The 26,195-nt window shown below is 37.5% G+C and overlaps 1 protein-coding gene across 1 annotated transcript; it reads left to right on the top strand.

Moving 5' to 3' along the window:
* Positions 1 to 2,043: 2,043 nt before the first annotated feature.
* Positions 2,044 to 25,746, top strand: LOC120535406 (cytochrome P450 2J6). The gene is made up of 9 exons (XM_039763233.1): positions 2,044 to 2,213; positions 4,944 to 5,106; positions 5,497 to 5,649; positions 7,390 to 7,550; positions 9,340 to 9,513; positions 13,955 to 14,093; positions 14,671 to 14,858; positions 21,135 to 21,276; positions 25,556 to 25,746. The coding sequence occupies exons 1-9, from the start codon at positions 2,052 to 2,054 to the stop codon at positions 25,744 to 25,746; spliced, it is 1,473 nt and encodes a 490-aa protein (XP_039619167.1). The 5' UTR covers positions 2,044 to 2,051.
* Positions 25,747 to 26,195: the final 449 nt, after the last annotated feature.

The following is a 26,195-nucleotide window of genomic DNA, read 5'->3' on the forward strand; positions in this document are numbered from 1 at the left end:
GGCTGTTCAAACTGTTCTTTATACAGCCTCCAGTTAATCCAAAATGTGGCTGCAAGAATTATTACAAGAACAAGAAAATATGAACACATAACTCCAGTTCTTAAATCCTTACACTGGCTCCCGGTTAAGTTTAGGGCAGATTTCAAAATCCTCCTTTTAACATATAAAGCATTAAATGGCCAAGGTCCGCTTACTTGTCTGAACTTATCATGACTTACAAACCTGAGCTCATATTAAGATCTCAAGATGCCGGTCTGCTTATGATTCCAAGGATTAATAAAATAACAGTGGGAGGTCGAGCTTTTAGTTACAGGGCCCCTAAACTGTGGAATGGTCTTCCTGCTTCTATAAGAGATGCCCCTTCGGTCTCAGCCTTTAAATCCCGGCTGAAGACTCAGTACTTGAGTACTATCCTGACTAGAGCTGCTGATTAACTGTACAGACTGCATCTCTGTTGTTAGTCATTAGCACTAAAACATAAGTAACATGATAGTTATAATTGAATACTAACCCTCACCTATTCTGTTTCTGTTCTCGGTACACAAATGTAACAATTGGCGCCACAGCCCACCTGCCAAGTTGTTTGCCTGCCTATGGTAAAGTCATCCCTGATGGAGGATCACAGGAATCATGGGAAAGAGGTATCCTTTCTTCAGATTGGCTGGCCCAGCACTGTTTCAGCTGTGGAATGGCCAAATGGGGGAGGCAGCTTTATGGATGAGGTCTCCAGGACTCTAAAAATATCCAAATCTTATTATGTGCTTTTATCTACTGTTAAATTCTGCTCCATACTTCTAAACTTTTTATTTTTATGCTGTATTAAGGATTTGTTCTGTTCTGTGTATTGTATTGTATTGACCCCCTTCTTTTGACACCCACTGCACGCCCAACCTACCTGGAAAGGGGTCTCTATTTGAACTGCCTTTCCCAAGGTTTCTTCCATTTTCCCTACAAGGTTTTTGGGAGTTTTTCCTTGGCTTTTCAGAGAGTCAAGGCTGGGGGGCTGTCAACAGGCAGGGCCTGTTGAAGCCCATTGCGGCACTTCCTGTGTGATTTTGGGCTATACAAAAATAAACTGTATTGTATTGTATTGTTAATTAAATCTCTAAGACAAGTCAATCATGACTTTAGGAAGGTTCCATTTGGATTAAATCCTATAAACAAGGCTCTCTGAACTCTTGTGAGTCTGCACATAATGATATTTCATATTAGTTCATGCTCATTCCAGTCCTCTGTGGATGTTCATGTACTCTTTTGCATTCATGATTAACCTATCGTTGAATGGGGACGCTATTTCCAAGCAATGCAGGAGAAAATTGGCCAAATGCTTGGTATTGTCAGGCAAGTCTCATAGCATAACATGACACTAACTTACAGGTCTTGAAGGGATAGGGCTATTTATTTTGCAGTAAATCGAGAAAATGATATACCACTCTGTCATTGACTTGAAAATGAGCAATGTGACTTGTTAAGGACATTGTGTACACCTATTACAAGGTAACAAAAAAACAAAAAGACTATGAATCTCTCCTACAATTTCCAGTACAATATGAAATTCCTCTCTATAATTTGTCATGTCAATGAAAAGCAAACATTTATGGAATTTCTTGTGGTGTAATTATTGCAGATTTTGTTTGCTTGGTTTCAGATTTCTTTACCGTGTGGTTACATACAGTTGTACAAAACTGAAAATCAATACTTAATTAAAGCATCTGAAATAATTACTATTCTCTATTCACTATTGTCTACTAATCTTACAAACATGAACAGTTTGTTTTACTGTTGTTGTTGAACTGTAGCATAGGGTTGTGCTAAATATTTAAAGGGTGTGAACTTTAAAAAAAAAATAATCCTCTTATGTGTTTTTTTTACTTCTATACCATCAGCTAGTGATTATCTTAAGCCAAACTACCAATCAGCAGCCTGCGTTGAGAAGCACACACACAAAAAAAGTTATATAAGAATTTGTACATAAATTAAGAGAGGCTATCTGCCTTTCATAGCCTTCCAAAGCATTAAGAAACCGAGCTACGCCAGCCCAGTTGATCAATATGTTTGTGACTGTGCTTCTGATATGCATTTTCATTTTCACCCTGTTTCAGGCTTTGAAAACCAGGAGGTTTAGAAATTTTCCACCCGGACCGCCAGCTGTTCCATTTCTTGGAAACATTCTACAGCTGAACTTAAGAAATCCCTTAGAAGATATGAAAAAGGTAAAGTGCAAAATACTTACCAAATATAATTTGGAATGAAAGATAGTAAGAGCATTTGTTTATTATTAAGGATAAAAATCAAAGCAACTATTTAAAACAATTTAGGAAAGAATTATGTAAAATATTAAATTTGCTAAGCACTCTACACTTGAGACATTCTTTATACACATGTTACAGTAAATGATATCTTTCCATTTAATACTAAAACATGTTTTGAAGGCACCATACACAACATGAAATAATGACAGATGAAGGAGAACAATTACAAAAGTACTTCTCTTCCTTTCTAGAACTGCTGCTGCAGGATTAACCTTCTAAAACAGACTGCTGTGATTTACTGAGCTACACTTTCTCTAGATTCTACTATTTGTTGTTTAATATGGCGCAATACACATTTTCTTCATATTCTCAGCCAAACTCCTCTTTATGCTGTCAATACCGCATTATACTTTTTAGCTGGTATTACTATTTCTAATTGTACTATAATCAGCTTTTCAGATTTAAATGATATTGTTGGTTTAATGACCTGTAAAGCATGTTAGCGTGGTGCATGTAGTGAAAGGCATTATATAAAATAAAGATTGATTGACTCAAGCTGTATTATTGGTTCTTTTTAAAATCAATGAAAGTGGAAAGTACTAAGTTAACCTTTCAACAGATCAAGTGTAAGATATTCTGTTATTACGGGAGATCTGAGATCAATATCCAGTGGTCAGGATTGTTATAATTAATCATAAATATTTGGAGCCAAATAATTCAAATGAAGCAGGCTAAAGGTGATTTATAAGACCAACAACTCACTCATCATAAGATACAGAAAGGGTTGCCACAATACATTAAGTAACTGTCTAGTACACTCATTGTGTGTTAAGAAAAAAATGAAAAAGTATTCTGCGCCATCCTTGTCACTGACTAACTAACAAGAATCTGCAATATATTTTCAATGTGTTTATGAAGAGGTCATTTTTTTTTAAATACAGCAATATCTCAACCTGACAGCCTGAAAGTAATGAATAGACATCCAATAATCTATCTATCTATCTATCTATCTATCTATCTATCTATCTATCTATCTAATCCATTATCCAACCCGCTATATCCTAACTACAGGGTCACAGTGGTCTGCTTGAGCCAATCTCAGCCAACACATGGCTCAAGGCAGGAAACAATCCCTGGGCAGGGCGCCAGCCCACTGCAGGGCACGCACACACACACCAGGGACAATTTTGAATCATCAATGCACCTAACCTGCATGTCTTTGGACTGTGGAAGGAAACCGGAGCACCCGGAGGAAACACATGCAGACACGGGGAGAACATGCAATCTCCACGCAGGGAGGACCCAGGAAGCAAACCCGGGTCTCCTAACTGCGAGGCAGCAGCGCTATCACTGCGCCACCATGCAGCCCTTCTTTATACATAGTAAATAAAAAATAAAGCGCTGTTAGTTAATTATTCAACTGAATGCTGCCCTGCACTTTAAAGGAGTCCAAAGCGTAAAAGTTGTTCCTGGTCCTGCACAAATTGTTTAAAGTATCTAGTGCGTAAGTGCTATCTTTGCAGACATTGGAGCCTAAATAAATAACATATTTGGTTTGCTCATTCTCTGATTCTGCATCACGTTTCCATTGCTACTCCAGCTTCCTTTAGATTGATGGTTGAATCTGGATGGGCAAGAAGGACTGAGTGCATAACTCTGTCCTATAGTACACTGACATTCTCTCCTACGTTGTTCTGTACCCTTGAGTATGCCTTTAATTAATTTAACAGGTTTAGAAAATAAATGGATGGATGGTTGTAATTTTTAAAGAATACAGGATTAAATGTTCTTCTAAAATATGTATCAAAAGATATTCATTATTCCTAACACACAAATATAAATGGAATAGAAAATTCAGAACAATATTTTGCTCAACTGCTGATTTAATGAAACCTGAAAACAGCCCTTGTGTTTTGTTTTTTACAATTAAAATGTAAGTTTTATGAATCATAGAAATCTCTTTGTAATGTGTGGAACATAATCCAATTACAAATGCAATCAATAAAACATACAGACGTGAATTTTCGGAGTGCAATAGTCACTAGTCACTGCACATTTACAGCTAATATTTTTGGGATCTGAAATCAATGTAACTAGCAGACTGGATTTAATGTGCTTTATTCATTTTATCACAGAGAGGGCTTGTGAATTAGTTGTTGACTAAGTGGTTTTTTCTGAGTGACCCCCCCCTACATGCAGTCCCATTTGATGATTATAAATGGAACTTTGGTATATTACTCTCTTTACAGAGTAGTGGTGGCACTGGGTGGGTAAAATGCTTATGCAGTGGATCCCCTTTGGTGATTTCAAGTTAAAAGCAAGTGTGATTTCCTGATAACGATTGTTTGAATTTCTCCATGAAGTGTGTCAAAAGCTACAAGCTGAGCATATCTGTGATTGTGGCTGCAACCACAGCAACCATTTATGAAAACCTTCCTTTGATACCTTTAAGACATTCCTATGAAACTAAGAAAAATAAGAGCGGGACAAAGCAGCAATCTGCATGTGTGCTTTATGGCTTCTTTAGTCTTATTGGTATTTTCTTAAACATAAGTGCATCTCTTATAGATGGGAAAGTATTTGAAGTTTGAAAACTTCTGGTGTTAAACATATGTACATCTCTTATAGATGCTAAATTATTACAAGCTTGCAAACGTCTGGTGTAACATTTGTTTTGCCATTTGTAAGCAGCTCTCGGAGACATATGGAAATGTCTACAGTGTGTTTATTGGGAGCACTCCTGTTGTAATCCTCCACGGGCTGCAGGCAGTAAAAGAGGCTCTGGTCACACAAGCAGTTGAATTTGCTGGAAGACCTCAGGGACTCTTAGTCAACGATGTTACTGAATATAAAGGTATGTGCTTGAGTTGTATACATATCAGCAGGTTAAAAAATACAATTCTCCCTGAAGGTTTTGGCCGAGATAATTTTATTGTATGTGAAAAGGTACTTTTTATTCTACCATAAAGAAAATCAATCTTATGCAGAATTCACATGACAACAATTACAAGGAATGCATGCATTGCCATGTGTAAAAAAATAAAATTCAAATAGTGACGAAAGGGCTCTTTACAGAATAAAGACCAAATAGTCTTTGTAATTGTTAGGTGAGATCAATTGGGAATTCCCAGTTTTAGGAAATGGCATTAAATGTATGCAAATTGCAAATGAGTTTGAGTTACTGGACAGTACACTCACCCTTTTTTTCTCATTTCCATCTCAATGCAATTTTTCATCCTGCCAGGAGTGATCATTGTTAACTACGGCACTCATTGGAAGGAGCAGAGACGTTTCGCTCTCAGTACATTGCGCAATTTTGGCTTAGGCAAAAAATCAATGGAGGCCAGGATTCAGGAAGAGGTTGCACACCTGACAGAGAGCCTAGAACAGTACAAAGGTAGGTACAAATGAACACTTCTGCTGGGCTGCAGAAAAAAAAGAATGTATGTATTCAATGTCCTAAATTGAATGAATCAACTTTTGTGAACTTTAATGCATTGGCTCCAAAGGACAAAACAAATACATAAAAATAAAAATGTAATGGAAAATAAAGAAATCACAAATAAAAAAAGATGAAAATGCAAAGAAAAATGAATGACTTGAGGAAAACAGTATCACAGTGATCTTGATTCCATTCCCAACCTAGGGAATATTCTGTCTGAAGTTAGCATGTACTCCCTTTTTTTTTTTTATTCAAAAACATGTGTAAGTTAGGATGAATATTAATTGTAAAGTAAATATGGGAGTGTTTCCCGAAAATGGTGAATCTTTGCAATTAATGAGTAACTTTATGATGCCCAGACTTAAACTATGCGTGACGTTTGAGGGCGCTACTTAGTTAACTATGCTTTTACAGTCGCCTAAAAAAAGCATCATAAGTCAATTGGAAAACAGTTGATTTGCAATAATTTCATTAAGGTGACACTGTAATCCAAGAGTGGTACAGAAAAAGATGTGAAAAGTAATATAAAGTAAACCTAACATCATAATTTAATAATACATAATGGCAGAGCATATAACACAAAATCAAATGTAATTCTTTCTGACATTAACACAGGAAAATGATGGACAAAAAAAAGTCCATTCTTTTGAAGACAGAGTGTCGTGGTTTACATTACTAAGGTACACAGTATCTGTTTCAACTGCAAGAAACAACAGTGAGTGAAATAATACATGGAGAAAGGGGTTTTGGAAGCAAGGAGATTGTATGTTCTCCCCATTGGAGTTTCCTCTGGGTGCTCCTGTTTCCTAATTCAAAGACATGCAGGATAAATAAATTTGCATTGTTAAATGGCCCTATTCCCTATGCGTGGGTGTGAGTGTGTTCCATGACCCTGTCTTGTGGTAATGGGTTAAGAGCCTGGAAAGATGGATGGATTGAAGGAAATGATACAAAGAGAAGAATAAGCCTACACAACAGTGTCTTTTGGACACATAGTCACCACTTGGACACCCTGGTGGAAATGTACAAAATATTCATGTATCCTTAAATTAAGTAAATAGATTCAATTATGTATTCAAAATTCCTTACACATGTAAATACTGTACAGAATAACTCAAATATAATGTAATGTACAAAAACACACCTACATAAACTCTCATTACCAGACAGCAGCAGAGTTTTTCTGCATACAGTAGCTATGCTTATATCTTATATTCCACCACAGTACTGGTTTGTTGATTTACTGTATTGTATTGTCTTGCTCTTCTCTTCTTCCACCACCTGAAGGTTCTGTCAATAGGAAAGCAGGAAGGGAATACTTGCTAAAACGTAGTACCTGTCTACCAACAAACTCTCCATTTCCTCCCTTTTCATACTGTCAGACTGGCTCAGATGAAGACATCATGGGTACTCCCTGACTACTTTGCCACATTATTCGTAAAAATTCCTTACTGATTGCAAAATATCTTTCTAAAAGATATATCTGATATGCAAAAAGATCTTTCAGAGATGCAAGAAAATAATTCCAGGAAAAAGTAATGAAATAATATATGCATTCATTCAAACAAATTATTTTTGTGGGACTTCTTTAATATTTTAATGAGAAACAAAAGTTGAAAATGAATGCCTTATCCCTGTTTCTCTTTGTAAAAATAATGTTCCTAATACATTCAAGGTCTTCTTGTCCCTTTGCAGGTCAGATTATGAGTCCTCACACGCTCCTTCACAATGCTGTGTCCAATGTGATTTGCTCTGTATTGCTGGGGCAGCGTTTCAGTTACAATGATATATTCTTTCAAGAAATGATCCATTGTGTATCAGAGAATTTGAGACTAATCAATGGACCCTGGGGCATGGTAAGATTTTTTTTTTTTACATAAAAAATGAGCAGAATGCCATTGGGGGTGGGGAATGTTAGTGTGGGTATATTTTTGGATAACAAGCAGAGGCAGAAATAAATGTGTTTTCTCCAGATACATTCCATTATGTTAGGAAGGCTTAATTATAAATGACACTCTTTGAAAATATGGACTTTGCACTATAGGTTGACGTACAATATCAGAGACTGTTATAGTGAAAACCAGGGTGCAATATAAGAAGAGAGAAAACATCAAATATGCAAGGTTACAAAAGAGTACATATCAAGGGGGAGCTTGGTAATGTTTGTATAAAGGAGTTTTCTGATTCTGTTACCTTTCACTGTGCTTAAGTTCTGTCCACAAACACAACAGAACATGGCTACTAGTTCTTAGCAACACTGTCCTATCTATATGACTTAACAGACCAGAAGAGCATTAAAGACGGTCAATGTTTCAATGTGTGGTGCACTGAGGATAAAATCTAAAGAAGAGTGGCTTGAACATCTGAGGTTACAGAAAAACCAACAGCAGACATAGTGCAGTGGTTGTGTACCTGTTACACTAGTGTAAGAAGTGGGATAGTCTTTTATCATAGAAGGTCCTATTATGTTGGTAGATCAAGTAACAGGAACAAGTAAAATGTAATAGATAATACAAAGGTAGATAATGTAAAAGGTAAGACTGTTATGGGGTGAAGCAGTGATGTCCCTATGTAAAAAAAATCTTTAGCTCAGTAAACTGTATTAGCTATTTTTTGATCCTTATGATGGCTAAGAAAGATTTTGGAGTTAAAATCAAAAAGAAAATTGACATGTGGTTGGCTCAAACATGTTTTAGTGTGCTACGATTGTGATAAACCTTTTCTGAAAATCAATATTATAAGGAGTACGGGGAAAGCATTGTAAAGGAAAAAGTGTGATAGCAGAGATATCAGTACTCAACACTAAAGGAAACCTGTTGGGTTACCACCTAGGTACGTTTCTTGTCTTGCCAGTCTATGCCAAAGTAAGGAAGGGTAAACCTGAAGGTTCAGTTCCAGTTGGAGATACAATTTTGCCATGTGCATATCTGACACGTTGACTTTAGAAGTTTGATATCCCTTTGGTGACTTCTACCACCATCTCACAAAGAAGAAAAATAATTTAAAAACCTCTCTATAGCTCTGCAGGCTAAATTTTATTTTGAAAGCAAAAGATTGCAGATTAGGACCCTGGAAAGACTGACCTATGAATTAATTGAAATGAATGTGTCAGAAATTTTTGTTTGGTGTTTAACAGATAAATATAGACTACCTCTCTTCAGTCTGTACATTATTATCATAAAGCAAGTTACTAGCAAAGTAAAGGTATAATTGTCTACAAGAATAACGCAACTAGTAGATAACAGTTTTGAGTTTGTATTTTCAGGGCATGTAAATGCAACACTAAAATAGGTATAATGTATTATTCTTGAAATTGCACTCTGGGCAATTAATAGTTTTGAATCTGAACATTACATGTTAGTTACGCAACCATATTATTAGCTTGGAAGAAGAAGAACAAGTTAGAATTATATGTGTACAGAAGTACAATGTGACCTTGTTTATCATAAAAATGGTTTGAAAAGATTTAATCCCCTGAGTAACATGAGATGTTCTTAGGCATAAGACAGAGTACTCCATGTTCTCATGCAATCTAGTCACGCAAGCATAGCATTCATTCAGTACAGACTGCATGACTTTTAGTGTAAAGCTTTTTTTTTTTTTGTTAGCTGAACCTTTACTTATTTTCCTTTTCCCCATTTCAAGCTTTATGATGCCTTTCCCATTATCCGTCCTCTACCCCTCCCTTATCGGAAAGCGATTACCAACGCATTCAAGGTTAAATCATTCTTAAAATCCATAGTTGAAGAGCACAAGAAAACAAGAATAAGAGGGGAAGTAAGAGACATCATTGACAGCTACCTAGAAGAAATGGAGAAGGTATGTGAAAACCTAGCATAGAGGTACAATGTGAAATTCATTAATTACGTCAATTTATTTAAATAACAAAATGCAATAAAAAATTTTATCCAATCAAGAAAAAACAGCAAGTTCAATAATATATTCCGAAAACAATCCATGAAACTCAGTGATTGAGTTTGCTGTACAATAAGAATAAGAAGTCTATAATGGTTATAAATGCAAAATAAAATGGCAAATAAAATAAAAAAGGTTCAGCACAAGCTTATTATTACATTAATTAATTCTTTCTAAATTCTGAAAAAAATCTGAACAGGTTCTCATGAAAAGAATTTGAGTTTTTCTTTAAATGTGAAATTTTATAGAGTGTCACTTTTCCACTGAATAATAAAAGGTGATTTACAACTAGCCTGACAAAATTAGTCTTGTGTAAATAGTGTGGTATAGGATTTTTCAAATCATACTTTAACTGCTTCTAGTATTACTTCAAATATTGTTATTAAAGGATTAGAAGTCATTTTAAATTCAAAGCTGTCCAAAAGAAACAAAAATTGTTAGTCAAAACAGTTTGATTTTAGAATATTTCCAAAAAATATGAATTATTTATGCAGACACTTGATGACATCATTCACAGGTTGGATCTGGCACTGGGTATATTTTAGCCAATTTAAGACAGAATTTATGTAAGCAGTGCACTCATTTTAGTTGAATTACTCGTCAGTGTATGAAGAAATAGAACATATTTAGTGACTGCTTGAATTCCACACCTTTTCTGAAATGTTTACTGAAAGATCCCTTTCCCATCATACTCTAAGATCATCAAGGGTTAGGGGTAAATTCCTTAAATTTTTTTTTGATATCTTATGGAGTTGCGGGTGAAATATTGATCCAAAATAGCAAGTATCACCAAAGGGATAGATACAGATGAAACTAGATTAGTAGGTTAACTTTCACAAAGTGTCCCAGGACCCACATCATAGTGGAACTCATTGGTTCCAGAAAATAAAGTTTCTGCTGTGGGAAAACAACTTTTAACTTAGGTCTTGCTCTTCACGAAGAAAGCAAACAGTAACTACCAAATTAGCCAGTCAAGCCAAAGCTAATCCTAGTCTTTAACTTGAGAATGTTTATTGTAACAGGCTCACTTCACCTAAGCCATGTGTGAGGGACAGCCGACATTTCAGTCTGGACAGGATGTCCCTCAACTGGGAAAATCAGCCTCTAAAGGACACTGCATCCCCCGGAACACTAGATGTCAGCTCCCCTGGATAGAAATGGCTCCTCAGGTTCCCGCAGGGCAGCAAGGGACATGGAGTCCGTCTCTTCAGCCCAGTTGGGTACCGTGGGTGCCGCCAGGGGGAGCGCACCAAGAACCTGGGGTTATGATTATGCCACCCTGGAAGTACTTCCGGGTCATGAGGACGGAAGTCCACAGGAAGATGCGGAGTTGACCTGGAGAAGAAATGCTTCTGGGTCATGGACTATAAAAGAACTTTAGGAACTCCCAGACGACGAGCCGGAGTTGGGAGGAAGTGCGACAGAGCTGCTGGGAGGAGTGGAGGAATAATTGTTTATTGAATTATTGTATGGTAGTAGTGTGGATTAGTGGTGCTTGGTGCACATTATTATTATAATAAATAATTATTATTGGATTTTTACCTGGTGTTTGGCGTGGTACCTGAGGGTTCAAGGGAGCGATAGTGCCCCCTACTGTTACACTGGCGTAGTCGGCAGGATTCTCTGGCCGTGTATTGGCAGAGGAACTGAATTTTAAAAAATATTTTGTGGGCAGAGAACCCTAAGAAGGTCGCGTCATAGCACTCGGAGGTAGAAACGCCACACACTACATAGAGTGCTGCAATAGTGAGCCTTGCTGGATCGTTATACAATGGGGAAAAAATCAGGCAGAAAGAATGAGAACAACCCGAAAAAACAGACCCTAACTGACAGGGCGAGTGAGTGAGGACATACCTGACGGGGAGTGAGGAAGACAGGGCACTGATAGATGCCGAAAAAGCATGAGCGGTACGGCAGCAGGAAGGCTGTTGGATACTGGACACGCCGGACTACCTACATGAGTTTGGTACACGACGACAAAGTCTGGAGGTATGTGCCGAGAAAACGCTGAGGCACCGGAAATTTTCTTTTCTTATTTTGCAGAGGCATGTCTGTGGAATTCCGACAGGGAGTCGGACACATACCTCATACCCGGGCAAGATGGCTGCAATAGCGAGAAGTTGAGCCACTCTAGGGATCTGCAGGGGAGAAGCCCACTCATCGAAAACAGTCACGTGGACTTTCCTGGGGCAGGCTGGATAAGCCAAAAGAAAAACACAGTGTCACCTGACCAGGAAGAGACCTGCCTATTCACCGAAACCGACCACGTGATCTCGCTCAAAGGAAGTTGGGAAAGAGAAGGTTACCATCGGTCCATCGGCGAGGTTATTTATTCTCTGAGGGATCCGAACTCCCTGAAGGGGAAGGGGGAGGCAAGCGAAGCAGCGCCGAATATAAATAAAGATAATGAGGAGCGGGACACGACTGAATGGTCCACCGTCAAAGTAGAAAAGGCGGATCACAGTAGGCCGGTAGCGGCCCCCGTTCCTCTAAAAACTCCAAATCCCAAGAGCCTTTGTGCAACCCAGCCGAGCACGTGCCAGAAATGAACGTGCTGATTGACTCCCGGCCGGAAGGTAAGGCAAGTGATGGCTGTAGCCTGCCTCCGGCCATATTAAATAATATTTTGGGACTGCAGGATCTTGAAAAGTTGCTCAAGCCCATACACAGTTTCTTCCAGGTATTGGCGGATGTGAAGAAATGGGTGGAGGAGCTGGGAGTGACGGCCGAAGGGTAAAGAGTATAGAAATGCCTACAGCATTTTGATCGGGAGTCTCCCGTCATGATTGATGCGGTGGTATAGGTGAGTGGGACCGGTACCGTACAACATATAGGGAAGCAGTGTAATCCGGGCCCACGATTAATAAGTAGCGGGTGCCAAAGCACAGCGAGCCCTATAAAGGAATGTGGAGTGGTGACAGAAGGGGCGGGGGAAGTGCCGATGGAACCGGAGCAGCTGAAAAGTGCTGTCTCTTGAAGCGAGGCAGTGCTGAAGACGCCGCCTTCGATTAGCTTAAGATCAAAGGGTGTGCAGACAGCAAAAGGGCTCTCTTCCTCTAATAGAGAGACCCAAACTATAAGCAAGCCCCAGATTGAAAAGGAGTACCCGCAGGTAAAACCGGGAGCTCCTGACAGAATAGAGCGTGTAGGTAGGGGACACTCTCCACGTGGGCGGGGAGATAGTCCGGCCCCAGCTGGACAAAGGGCAACGCAGGCGTTACCAGACTGCTTCCAGTCCCGCCAGACATTACAATATGGGAGGAGGCTGTGTTATGAATGCCACCGACCGGGCCACGTATGGCGAGACTGTCCAGGGAGAACCGGGAAAGTCGTTAAAGGAAAACAAAAGTGCCATGTCTCCCCCTTGTTCTCCTGCTCTTGTTTTACAGGAAGAAGCCATGGTCTGGTCAGGACAGACAGTCCCTCCCGGGGAAGAACTACCCTAGTGGGGCTGGCCGCCTCATAGGATAATGTTCGGCAGGGGGAGGAGTACTGTGAAGGACAGCTGACATTTCAGTCCGGACAGGACGTCCCTCAACTGGGAAAATCAGCCTCTACAGGACACTACATCCCCCGGAACGCTAGATGGCAGCTCCCCTGGATAGAAATGGCTCCTCGGATTCCCACAGGGCAGCATTGGACATGGAGTCTGTCTGTTCAGCCCTGTTGGGTACCGTGGGTCCCGCCAGGGGGAGCTCATCAAGAACCCGGGGGGCACTGGAGGAAGGAAGATGTGGAGTTGATCCGGAGAAGAAATGCTTCCGGGTCATGGACTATAAAAGAACTTTGGGAACTCCCAGACGACGAGCCGGAGTTGGGAGGAAGTGCGACAGAGCTGCTGGGAGGAGTGGAGGATTGATTGTTTATTGAATTATTGTATGGTAGTAGTGTGGATTAGTGATGCTTGATGCACATTATTATTATAATAAATAATAATTATTGGATTTTTACCTGGTGTTTGGCGTGGTACCTGAGGGTTCAAGGGAGCGATAGTGCCCCCTACTGTCACACGTTATACTAAGGCTAAAATAAATGTATACCTCAAAAACGGAAGTAGATTATTCTTTTATATTTGCCGGTATATATATTATTTTGTAAAATGGTGCTTTGAGTCCACTCTACCACTCTTTTGTGATACATGGTCTGGTGTGGTGTAGGAGCAGATGTTACAATACTGTATGTGAAATTGAAAACTGAAATAAAGTTGACAAGAATTCAGAACCACATGCAAAAATCAGCATACTTATTGTTATATGAAATAAGACTGTCTGGTAAAAAAGATGTTTTTAATTTCATCAATCTTGGATACTATAAATATATACACACACATTTTTTTTTACCCTAGAGAAAAAATGAGCAGTCCTCATTTGATAATGAAAACTTGACCATACTTCTGACTGACTTATTTGCTGCTGGCACAGACACCACGTCAAGTACACTAAGGTTTGCCATCCTGTATTTGATGATCCATCCAGATATTCAAGGTAAGAACTGATATCTGCCAAAAACAATTATAGTTGATTATATCTGCCTCAGCTGATAGAGATATTAATAGTAGCTCTAAGAAATTCAGTGGAACCTAGCCACAGTGAATGCTAGGCCACATAAATCCCATCCCCAATACTGGCACACCTGTAAGTTAGATGCACTTATGTTGAAAATTTAGACAATTTTAATCAATGTATTTTCCAAACTCAGGTACAGTATTTCAATAAAGGAGAGTACATAGAACATCACCCTATGTTTGTATGTGTTTTCATAAGGTATTCCAGTTTCTTCTCTGATTCAAAACATATTTAATTTAGATTAACCAGTGACTTTAAAGTAATGAGATTATGGATTAGACCACTAATAAGGATAATTTTCAACCTTGTTTCTGATTCTTCCTGAATGGGCTCCACCGCCCCGCAGACCCACACTGGAAGTGGGTACAAAAAAGAAAAAATTGAATGTCTTTAGCAAAACAAGCGTATTGACCTCCTCTGTAAAACTGCATGGGTCAGCAGGATACTTTAAGCTAATATTAAAATGTAATGGCAAATCATTTCTTTTTTTCTTTAGCAAAGTGCCACCAAGAAATTGACACTGTCCTTGGGCAAAACAAAGACTTCAACTTTGAGGACAGACTAAAAATGCCCTACATACAAGCTACAATTCATGAGATTCAGCGCTTTGCTGATATTGTACCTCTAGGTGTATTTCACGCAACCACCAAGGAGACACACCTGTGTGGGTACAAGCTTCCCAAGGTAGGAAACTGATTGCACCTCAGCATTTACATCATTCTGTACAAAGTGCCTACATTTTTTGGGATGATCCAGTGAAGCCAAGTTGATATGAAAGCATGTGAATTCACAAGGACACAGTAACCTCTGCACCACTATATACTTTAAGCTTCTGCAAATCATCTGGAGCCTCATTTATAAAATCTTGTGTAGATTCCATACTAAAATTGTGTTTATAATCAAAAGGCGAAAATGGCACATACACAAAAAAAACCCAATTTAAGAAACCATGCATATGCTATGTGCCATGCCACGTATCTTCAGAAATCTGAAATCAACTTAAAAATAAGTATGCATGTTCTTATTTATGGCATAACAATATATGGCATAAAAATGTTTTCTAAATATTTATGATCTAATTAACTCATTAATTTGGCATTGTTCCTGAGTGACTTCTTAATTACAGAACACAGAAAATGGAACATCAAGTATTACTAACTGAACATTGTTTTTGCTGGACCCTTTGCGGGAGTCACAAATAAAATAAGAAATGAAGAGTAGGAGCAGCTGAATGATTAGAGTAATGGCAATACTGCCATTATGCAGTGCTTAGACCACCACAGCACACAGCATGAATTAAAGCTGGCGAGATATCAAGATCAGTCTTATTGCACTTAAAAAACCAAAATAATTTGTCAAGTAAATATCAAATTTATACTACATATACCTGTAATTCATTTTACAGTCATTTTACAACATCCAAATGTTTTTGATTTGTCATTGCTTCGATGACCTCAGACACAGGGTCTGAATCATCCACACGTTCATCTTGACTTATGTAAGGTGGCAGAGGCAGTTAATTTTTTGTGCTGTGCTGTAAATTACTGTATAAGTCATTGCAATGCAGCAAACCTTTGTGCGCTTATTCAACAGTGTGTCCCACAAGTTCAAACACTGCCATCTGCCTTCCAATGCTCCATTGATCCATTCTATCACCAACTGTGTATGGGAGCGACTTTCATTATATCTTCTCTCTTATGGTGTTTGTGGGGTGGTGCATAGTGGAAGGAGCCAGGCTTTGAGAAGGCACACACTACCACCTGAAAGAAAGATTGTAGAAATTGTGCTGTCTGTTGTAGGACATAATGGCTATGACAGCATTACATTTTTTGGAGGATATTGGCATTGGCAGGCTACTCAAGGAGGAAGTTTTCAGGGATCATAATGTTTTATTTGGCCTAATGACGATGACTGGCTTATAAAGCCAATTAAGAATTCTTAGAGATGCCCTCTTGGAGTTGTGTCCTGAATTGGAGCCTAAATTATAGTGACCATAATGCGGAAATCACACAATCCATGTTTTTTTACGTGTTTTAACAACCATAGGCTTTTTGTTAACTGGCGCTTTTCAGTATTTACACTATCTCTTCATGTTGTCATTGACAGTTAAGTTGTACAACACGCAACACACCCTTTTTATAGACAAAATAGATTGGCTACAGACTAAGGCAATTAACATTAAGCACATGCATTAGGCATTGTTACCCACATTGAAGACAGCTGGTTTGAGAAAATATGTGAATGAACAATATTATAATCAGTGCAAAAATGTCAAAATGACTGATGTGCCATTGAAATGCTCAATGAAACAAGATTTTCTGCTCATTTCATTGTCCTGACGCCTGGAATCACTAAAATGCCAACAGCAAAAAGTCTGCATAGGACTTATGGATTGTCAAAATATGCCATAATTTTATGCCAATTTATATGCCAAGTTTGTGTTTTATAAATCCTGTGTTTTGCACCAGAAATGCCTTACACATGTTTCCAGGCGTATACATGAGGTCCTGGGGCTTCAAATGAACATTTATAAAATTGCACTGCATATTGGAAATAACCTCAAGATGTTGTTAACCTTGAAAATACATTCTAATTATGACATTGTTCTGGAATAAATAACAACAATTAAGAAAGATAGTGTTAATAGAAGCTGACATGACATGGAGATGCCTATAATACTGTATTATGCATACAGCAATGGGTGAAAATTTAATTTGTTAGGTTAGGATTTTATATTGTTGGGCCATGTGCAATCTAGGCCTACAGATCTGGACAAATTTAAACTTGAAATTATAATATTCTCAAAGGCCTGAAAATACTGGACGATGAACACAAGATTTAGGAGGTCATAAACAGATTGATATCCACATTTCATTACATTGTAGAAAGAAAGGTATATTTTCAAAAGCACTTAAAACAGTGGAAACTAAACACAAATGATCTACATGTAAATAAATTTGCAAGTTATCAAAATGAAATAACTAAACTTTTATAGCAAAACAAGACTATTCAAACAATCAAAACAGTGTTGCAGATATAAAAGCGTAATTAGATATATCCCTAAATATAATTTAAATATATAACAGCAAAGGCATGTTTTCAGGTGTGTTTAATCATCAGGAACACACTTTAAAAAAATGAAGATTCTAAAAGAAAGCAAATCAAAAATAAAAAATAAGTAATTCATTCCTTTTTCTTACCTTATTTTATAATTACAGGGTCACTGGGACCTGAAGTCTGTTCAGACAGTTTCAAGTGCAATAGAGGAAGCAGCCCCGACTAGGAAAGCAATCCATGCACGGCACACTCATTTGCACCAGGCCAGGTTTTTGCTGCTATTTAACATTATGGACATGTGAGGAGAGCTACTGGAGCAGTTCCAGGAAACCGCCCTTGAACACTAGAAAAATATGCAAACTCCACACAGACAATGATTGAGCTGAGAAACATGACTGGAGCACTACAGTTGCACGGAAGTTGCAGGAACCACAAACCTGAAATTAGAAAAAACAAAACAAAATGAGGACTGATAAAAATATAATACTACCCAAAATAAAAACAACCAATTATAAATATACATTTAAAAAACACACAAATACAAAAGTAACTTCACAAATGCTGAAAATAGAGAAGCAACAATTTTTCATGGCACAATGTCAGTAATACATGAAAAATGTTAAAGATATTAAGACATGTGCTGGGACATAGAGTTGATTCCTGGTGGGGTAACTCTGTTCATGGAGTTCTCATTGTCCTCCTGAGCATTCTCTGGGTTCTCCAGTGTTCCTTCCAAAATCTTAAAAGAAGGCCACTTATGATGGTTGGTGACTTTATAGTTGGCTCTGTGAATCCGAGGAAAATGAAAATTCGGCAGACAAAGATGGATGGAATTGCTTCAATTTATTGTCTATTATATTTTGTTGATTTATTTATTGTGGTGTTTTTAATGGCAAATAGATTAGTTTATTTTATGTGGTGAGATTATGTTCATGTGTTGTATTTACCAATCTATACTAATAAAAGGCAAAGCCCTCACTGACTGACTGACTGACTGACTGACTGACTGACTGACTGACTGACTCACTCACTCACTCACTCACTCACTCATCACTAATTCTCCAACTTCCCGTGTGGGTAGAAGGCTGTAATTTGGCAGGCTCATTCCTTACAGCTCCCTTACAAAAGTTTGGCAGGTTTCATTTCGAAATTCTGCACGTAATGGTCCTAACTGGAAGCTGTTTTTCTCCATTTACTGTAATGGAGTTGAGCTCGAAAGCCGTGGGGGGCGGAGTTTCGTGTGACATCATCACGCCTCCCACGTAATCACGTGAACTGACTGTCAATGCAGTGTGTAGAAAACCAGGAAGAGCTCCAAAAAGCGCTGAAGAAAACATGCATTATATAATTGAGAAGGCAGCGAAATAATAAGAAGAGAGCAACAACCATATTCATGAGTGCTGCTACTTCGGAAACAAAGCACGTTGTAAACCTAAAGTTTAAATTAAGTTCATAGGCAGGCTGCCGCTGGCGTTTGTCATGCCCACGGGTAATGCGGGATACAAGTTTAATGAGAGGACGCAGGATATAAACGAGAGTTTTGATCACTTTGTAACTAAGTTAAAATTGCAGGTGAAGGGCGTTGCTTATGCAAATTCCGAGAGACTGTGTTTGTGGGGGATTGACAGTTAAGGTGGTTGGGGGAGTCACGTCATCATCTCCCCTCCCATTCACCTCATTTCGCTCTGAGCTAAGCGCCGCAGCTAACGCAGTAGTGATGGGAAGTTCAGATCATTTTACCGACTCAGACCTTTGAGTCTCGTTCAGCAAAATGAACAAATCTTTTTTCGAGTCAATTCGTTCAATTCTCTTTCCGGCTCAGACTGCATATGTTAAGCTTATGGGGCTGTCACGTAATGATCGTAATGATCGAACGACTCAAACCTGAAGACTCGAGCGATGAACTAATCAATTCTGTTTCCGGCTCAGACTGAGTTGGTTAAGCTTATGGGGTTGTGATGAACGAACGACTCGAAAAACCCGAAGACTCGAAACAGGTGAATCAATTCTAATACAGAAACTATAGGAAATTGTGCAAATGCGCGACTGAACGAATCACTCCCATGAGACGACTCGTTCTTCCCGAGTCACATTAAAGATTCGTTCAAAATGAATGAATCGTTCAAGAACGACCCATCACTATAACGCAGTGTTACGGAAGCGACTTTGTGACGCTGCCACCAAATACTCACAGAAAAATCCACAAGTTAATACACACGCTGTCTCTACAGTTTCTCCACACTGAATCCTCCAGGCACTACTTACAAAAGGTTACATTGACAATCGTGTTACGTTATTTTTAAAATGTTTCCTTTTCTTAGCACAAGCAGAGCTGAGAAGCTTCGATGCATGTGCTCCATAACACGTTAAAAAATCACGCATTTAATCACACTTTGCAATACAAGCAAAGGAGAACTTCCGTCAATGCATGATTTCCTGGTACACCGATTACATTGATCAGCGCTTCCCGATTCATTTTACCCTCGCACCCCCTTGGTTTGAGAAGAAGTATGAAAAAATATGAGGTTAACACAGAAAAACAGATCACCAATTGAAGCTTTATGAATAATCAATTCGCCATCAATAATTGTTTTGGTAAAGCCATACTCAGTGTAATCCTCCTTCCATTTTATAATTTTTCCGCCACTAGCCATGATTGAATGAACGGTAAAAAAGTAAGAGCGAAGCGAGGGTGACTTATTCAGGCAGGCAGGCGACAGCTCAATAGCTCGAATTTGGATATAAGTAGGTTCTATTTAGTCATCAGAAATATCTTTGTTAGGAATGGAAGTTGAATTTAGTCTTTAAATTTCTATGGTAAAGAAAAAGTTATGCAATGATGACTAAATTTAACTATATTAAGTCATATATAAAAAAGTTTATATATAAAGTCATTCCCGAATATATAAAGTCAAACCTTGATTATATAAAGTCAGCGTCGGTATATATAAAGTAAAAACTTGTTTCTGAATATATATAGTCAAAACTTGAATATATAAAGTCATCGCTGGAATATATAAAGTCAAAACTTGAATATATAAAGACATTCCCAAAGTCAAAACCTGAGTATATAAAGACGGCGTTGGAATATTTCTGAATATATAAAGTAAGCGCTGGAATATATAAAGTCAAAACTTCAATATATAAAGTCAGCGTTGGAATATACAAAGTCAGGGCTGGAATATCCATCCATTTCCCAACCCGTTGAATCCGACCACAGGGTCACGGGGGTCTGCTGGAGCCAATCCCAGCCAACACTGGGCGCAAGGCAGGAACCAATCCTGGGCAGGACACATGCATCATTTTCAAAACATTAACCGAACAGTGTTTTTTTAAATTATTTTTCTGATCACGTTTTTTTAATTAAGTTCAGTTCAGAGTTGTTTCAATCAATAGATTATATATATATAATATGCCAGCAACACTCATGACAATGACAAAACAATTACATTGTCAATCATGTTACGTTATTATTAAAATGTTTATATATAGATATAGATATAGATATATATATATATATAGATAGATAGATAGATAGATAGATAGATAGATAGATAGATAGATATTTAGATATATATATATATATATATATAGATATGAGAACAACACTCATATCAATGACAAAACAATTACATTAACAATCATGTTACGTTATTTTTTAAATTTTTCCTTTTCTTTTTCATAACTTCTTTAACACATTACTTATCCGCTGCGAAGCGCGGGTATTCTGCTAGTTATTAATATGTGTCGGTACTGTACTTTAAATGTTGATATACTTGTCTATATCAAAACTACTTTCTGTATCTGCTCTTAAGTAGGTCTATGTATGTATTGTGTTACTTATTCATTGCATTTCATTTTGTTGCACTTCTATTATGTTTACTTACTTTTTTTATTTTCCAGAACACAACTGTGATTGCCAATCTCTCTTCAGTTCTCCATGATGAGACTCAGTGGAAATTTCCATACGAGTTTAATCCATCTAACTTCCTGAATAGCAAGGGAGAGTTTATCAAACCAGAGGCATTCATGCCCTTCTCTGCAGGTAAACCCACAGCACCATTCATATTTTTACATTTTGAAAACCACTGATGTTTAGATAATGTGTGAAATAAACAGCGAAGTACTGAGGTATCCCTGACCAATTCAATGAACGAATACAACCTAAACATTGCTTTTATATTTAACATATACAGGACTGTTTATTACTTTAATCCTATATCAGAAAGAACATGCATAATAAGTCCTATTTTGATGATGAATTGTAAAAGCTAAAACATACACAACAGAAAACTTAAGAATAGAAGAAAAGAGGAAGATGGATTTATTTACTCCATCAAAATGAAAACATATTCATCAGGTTGTTGACATAAATAGACATCTATACTAATAAAAGGCAAAGCCCTCACTCACTCACTCAATCACTCACTCACTCACTCACTCACTCACTCATCACTAATTCTCCAACTTCCCATGTAGGTAGAAGGCTGAAATTTGGCAGGCTCATTCCTTACAGCTTACTTACAAAAGTTTTGGTTTGGTTTCATTTCGAAATTTTACACGTATTTTTGTCCATATACTGTAATGGACTGAGCTTGATGGTCGTGGGAGGCAGAGTTGCGTGTCGGGTACGTAAGTACGTAGAGAACAAGGAAGAGCTCCAAAGAGCGCTGAACAAAAAACGCCATTTCACAAATGAGAAGGCAGCAAAAGTTTAGGAAGCGAGTGATGCATAAAAGCATATTCATAAGTGCAGCTACTGCGGAAACAAAGCACGGTGTGAACCGTAAGTTTAAATTAAGTTTATAGACACACTCCCACTGCCGGTTGTCATGCCTACGACGAGTATGGTATTCGCGAGATACAAGTTTAATGAGAAGACACGAGGTATAAACGAGACTTTGGATCACTTTGTTGTGGAGTTAAAATTGCTGTAGCAAGAAACTTTGAAGTGCCGGGTCTTAGCTAACATTAAATAAAGTCGTGGACATCGCGAGATTGCACGAGCACAGCTGAGAAACTTCGATGCATGTACTCTGAGCGGCTTGCGTCAACTGACTTTGCAGGACTGGAAAAGATTAAATTAAGTTCATACACATGCTACCGCTAAATATTCACAGACAATTTCCACAACTTACTACCGGAAATGCCTGCTGAACATCTTACATTCACGAGTTCCGATTTGGGTGGTGAACACTTTGATGAATGAAACCTGTTATCTTTACAACGGTTGACAAACATGGAATAAGCTTGAACACAACATGTCCTCCAAATATGAACCTGATTGAAAGAAATAATGCTAATCAAATCCTTGATGACAGCAACACTCATAACGGTCACAAGGCTATTACATTGAAAATCATGTTACGTTATTTTTAAAATGTTTCCTTTTCTTAGCACAAGCACAGCTGAGAAGCTTCGATGCATGTACTCCATAACGCGTTAAAAAAAATAACGCATTTAATCACACTTTGCATTCCAAGCAGAGGGTAACTTTTGTCAATGCATGATTTCCTGGTACATCGATTACATTGATGCACACATCAGAGCTACAAAAATGTAAGAGTCGGAAGAAAGCACATTGCTAGCACTGATCAGAGGCAAATTTCATTTCAAAAGACTACCCGACGAAAGCCTTGATAAAAGCGTGGTTTGGTGCAAACTGTGCAAAAATGAGTTTGCATACCACTGAGGCACTTCAATCTTACGGTTCCATCTAAATGCAAAACATGTTACAGCGAGCACAGAAACTGTTTGCTGTTAGCACTAGCAGTACGGGTTTGAGTACCAACAAAAGGTGTCGGCAGCCCAAACCTCATGAAATGACTGGCTTCAGGACCAAAATTAGTAAGTCAACATAGGTCAAACTTACAAATTCTCTCGCAAAATACATTGCTTTGGACTGGAGACCACTAACAGTGGTGGAAGATAGGGGGTTAGAAAATGTGCTACAGTTAGCGTATTTCAAGTAAAATTCAACAGCTTTATGACATTGAAAAGCAAGCAAAATTAGATGCATTACAGAAAGCGGACTTTGTGGCTCTTACTGGGGATCATTGGACTTCCGTGACCGTTAGTAATTCTAAATACATCTAATTACAAAATGTTCAATGATCACACTGTTTTAGCCTAATGTACAAAATAATTTTGGCTAATGTTACTCAGAGTTTAAAGAGTAAGCTGGTCAAATTACCTTTTATGTTTCTGACTTATTTTTTTAAGAAGAAAAACTGCAGTTTATGTTGAAATTTTTGTTATTATTATTTAAAGACAATACCATTCTGAAAATGTACTTAAAGTACTTAAAATACCACTTTTTTTTAAGTCTGCACAATTTTAGCCAGGGATCATATTTTTGTTTCTGGTTTAAAATGAAATGCAGTTTAAATGCATTTTTTTTTCAGAAATTAAAACAGCTTGAGTTTACAATATTCCTGTCCTTGTCTATTATTTGATTCTGTCGCCCACTAAAACCCTTTTAAATTAAAAAACAACATTTGCGATTTGGGGCAAATTTTCATGTGTGATTACATACGATTAATCAAGATTAATTAATTACACAGCCTCTAATTAATTAGATTAATTTTTTTAATCGAGTCTCACCCCTAATATATATATATATATATATATATATATATATATATATATATATATACTGTATATGTAGATATGTATATGTATATATATATATATGTGTGTGTGTGTGTGTGTGTATATATGTGTATATATACAGTACAGGCCAAAAGTTTGGACACACCTCCTCATTCAATGTGTTTTCTTTATTTTCATGACCATTTACATTGGTAGATTCTCACTGAAGGCATCAAAACTATGAATGAACACATGTGGAGTTATGTAGGTGAAATAACTGAAAACATGTTTTATATTCTAGTTTCTTCAAAATAGCCACATGTTTTCAGTTATTTCACCTTTTTTTGTTAAGTACATAACTCCACGTGTTCATTCATAGTTTTGATGCCTTCAGTGAGAATCTACCAATGTAAATGGTCATGAAAATAAAGAAAACACATTGAATGAGGAGGTGTGTCCAAACTTTTGGCCTGTACTGTATATGTATGTGTGTATATATATATGTATATATATATATGTATACATGTATATTTATGTATCTATATACAGTATATGTGTATGTGTGTATATATATGTTTATATGTGTGTGTGTACATGTGCCATGTAGAACAGAACATCCTGTCCCTTCAGTTTCTAGAATCAACTGCCTTAACACGCAAGTCTCATATCTCACACTAATAAACATCATTAAAAGTGTCTCTCTCACTAATGCCGTAGGTTTTCTCCCTCTGGGGCTTCTGTTTCAAATATGTTAGCCACTGTTCCTCTCTAACAAGTGAGCTCTGAGAAGATGCTTTTGAATTGTATTAAGTCTCAGAAGGTTTTAAGGGAGTTGAGTTTTATTAAAGATTGGTTAAGTTTTCTTTTGTGTTTTATTTGTTACTGAAACTATCTATTCTTGAAGAAATTGAAACAGTTTTAAAAAGAACCCAAAATGTTGCAATGTGAACTTGCAATGCATAAAATAAATAAATAAATGAAATCAGTCTTTTAAATGAAGGGCTCTCTTCCCATAATGTAAAGATGGATAAGTGGGTGTTTTTACAGAGTTTTAATCAATCATGGCCTAGGACGTGGGTCAGTTCATACACAAATATAAAATGACTTGAAACAAATTTGAAATTGGATAACAAAGGTCATCTCACATGTTTAAAAGACTTGAAAGAAGCTGATTGTCGGCTCATAATCAGCTTAATGTGTGTGAAAGCATGTATACGTCAATGGATGAGCACCTTTTCCTGGGTTGATTTCAGTCTTGTGCCAATGCTGTCAGGTTAGGTTCCAACTGCTGTATTACTACAGGATTTATCCATTTATCTACTGAACCATCTCCCAGCATCTTTGCATTGGAATTTCTTTGCCAGAAAATGGGTGGCAATTCAATTAATATTGTAAATTAAAGCATTATTTAGACATGTTTAATTGTTCAAGGAATAAAAGTATATAAAAGTAAATATTCTAAAACAATAAATGACATGGAAACATACAATTTACAATGGATTTCACATTTCATGATCCTTTGATTTCTATGCAGCATGTGTTCAATGTGGTAACCCAGTTCATGTCAATATAGGTATAATTTTAGCCAGGCCATCATTCCATTTCAACTTAGGGGTTTTGGACCTATTTACCACTATTTCTGGTATGGACTAGCTCTAATACAACTGTGAGTAGTTTAGTAGTAATGTTACTTAGTCAAAGCAATTCTAACGGGTACAATTTGCCTCATTCAGGTCCACGGCTTTGTCTGGGAGAAGCTCTTGCTAAGATGGAGATTTTCTTCTTCATGGTGGGACTGTTACGTCGTTTTCATTTTATATGGCCACAAGGATGTGGAGAGCCAGACCCTACTCCAATGTTTGGACTCACTCAGGAGTCAACAAAATATAAAATGATTTTTAAAGTCAGAGAAAAGCTAAACTAAAATGTCCAGTGAGGACCTGGGCTATAAGAAGAATAGACCTGATTGATACTGCACATATACAATAACACATTTTTTAGAGCTAAAGCTACTATATGAATAAAATAGAATGCAAGATGGTGAGTCAAATAAGTACAAAAAGAGCTAAAAAAAAGTTTGGTGATAATAACAGTGTACTCACCTGACAGCATGTCTTGATCCTACTAACCCATTTGAAGATATCTACCTTTAACACTGCACTTCAATATATTGGTTTTCTCATTTGGAGAGTATTTAACATAACACAATAAACTTATATCAGTCCATTGTGTTCAGTTGCTTCTTTCATGCCCCAAAACAATCTCTAAACATCCATCTTTCCCATCTCCAGCCCAATCTCAAACCTCCAACTGTCAGTTCCAACCTCAGTTGTGTCACTGGACAGTGACCATTTTTCTTCAGTCACAAGACAA

The sequence above is a fragment of the Polypterus senegalus genome, chromosome 9 (genome assembly GCF_016835505.1).
Source record: "Polypterus senegalus isolate Bchr_013 chromosome 9, ASM1683550v1, whole genome shotgun sequence".
NCBI lineage: Eukaryota > Metazoa > Chordata > Cladistia > Polypteriformes > Polypteridae > Polypterus > Polypterus senegalus.

Bases quoted from the DNA above. Each gene is read 5' to 3' on its own strand.
- LOC120535406 (XM_039763233.1), top strand. From the start codon at position 2,052: ATGTTTGTGACTGTGCTTCTGATATGCATTTTCATTTTCACCCTGTTT. The intron at 9,514-13,954 runs GTATGTGAAAAC...TTTTTACCCTAG, and splicing joins ACCTAGAAGAAATGGAGAAG to AGAAAAAATGAGCAGTCCTC. The intron at 14,094-14,670 runs GTAAGAACTGAT...TTTTTTCTTTAG, and splicing joins GATCCATCCAGATATTCAAG to CAAAGTGCCACCAAGAAATT.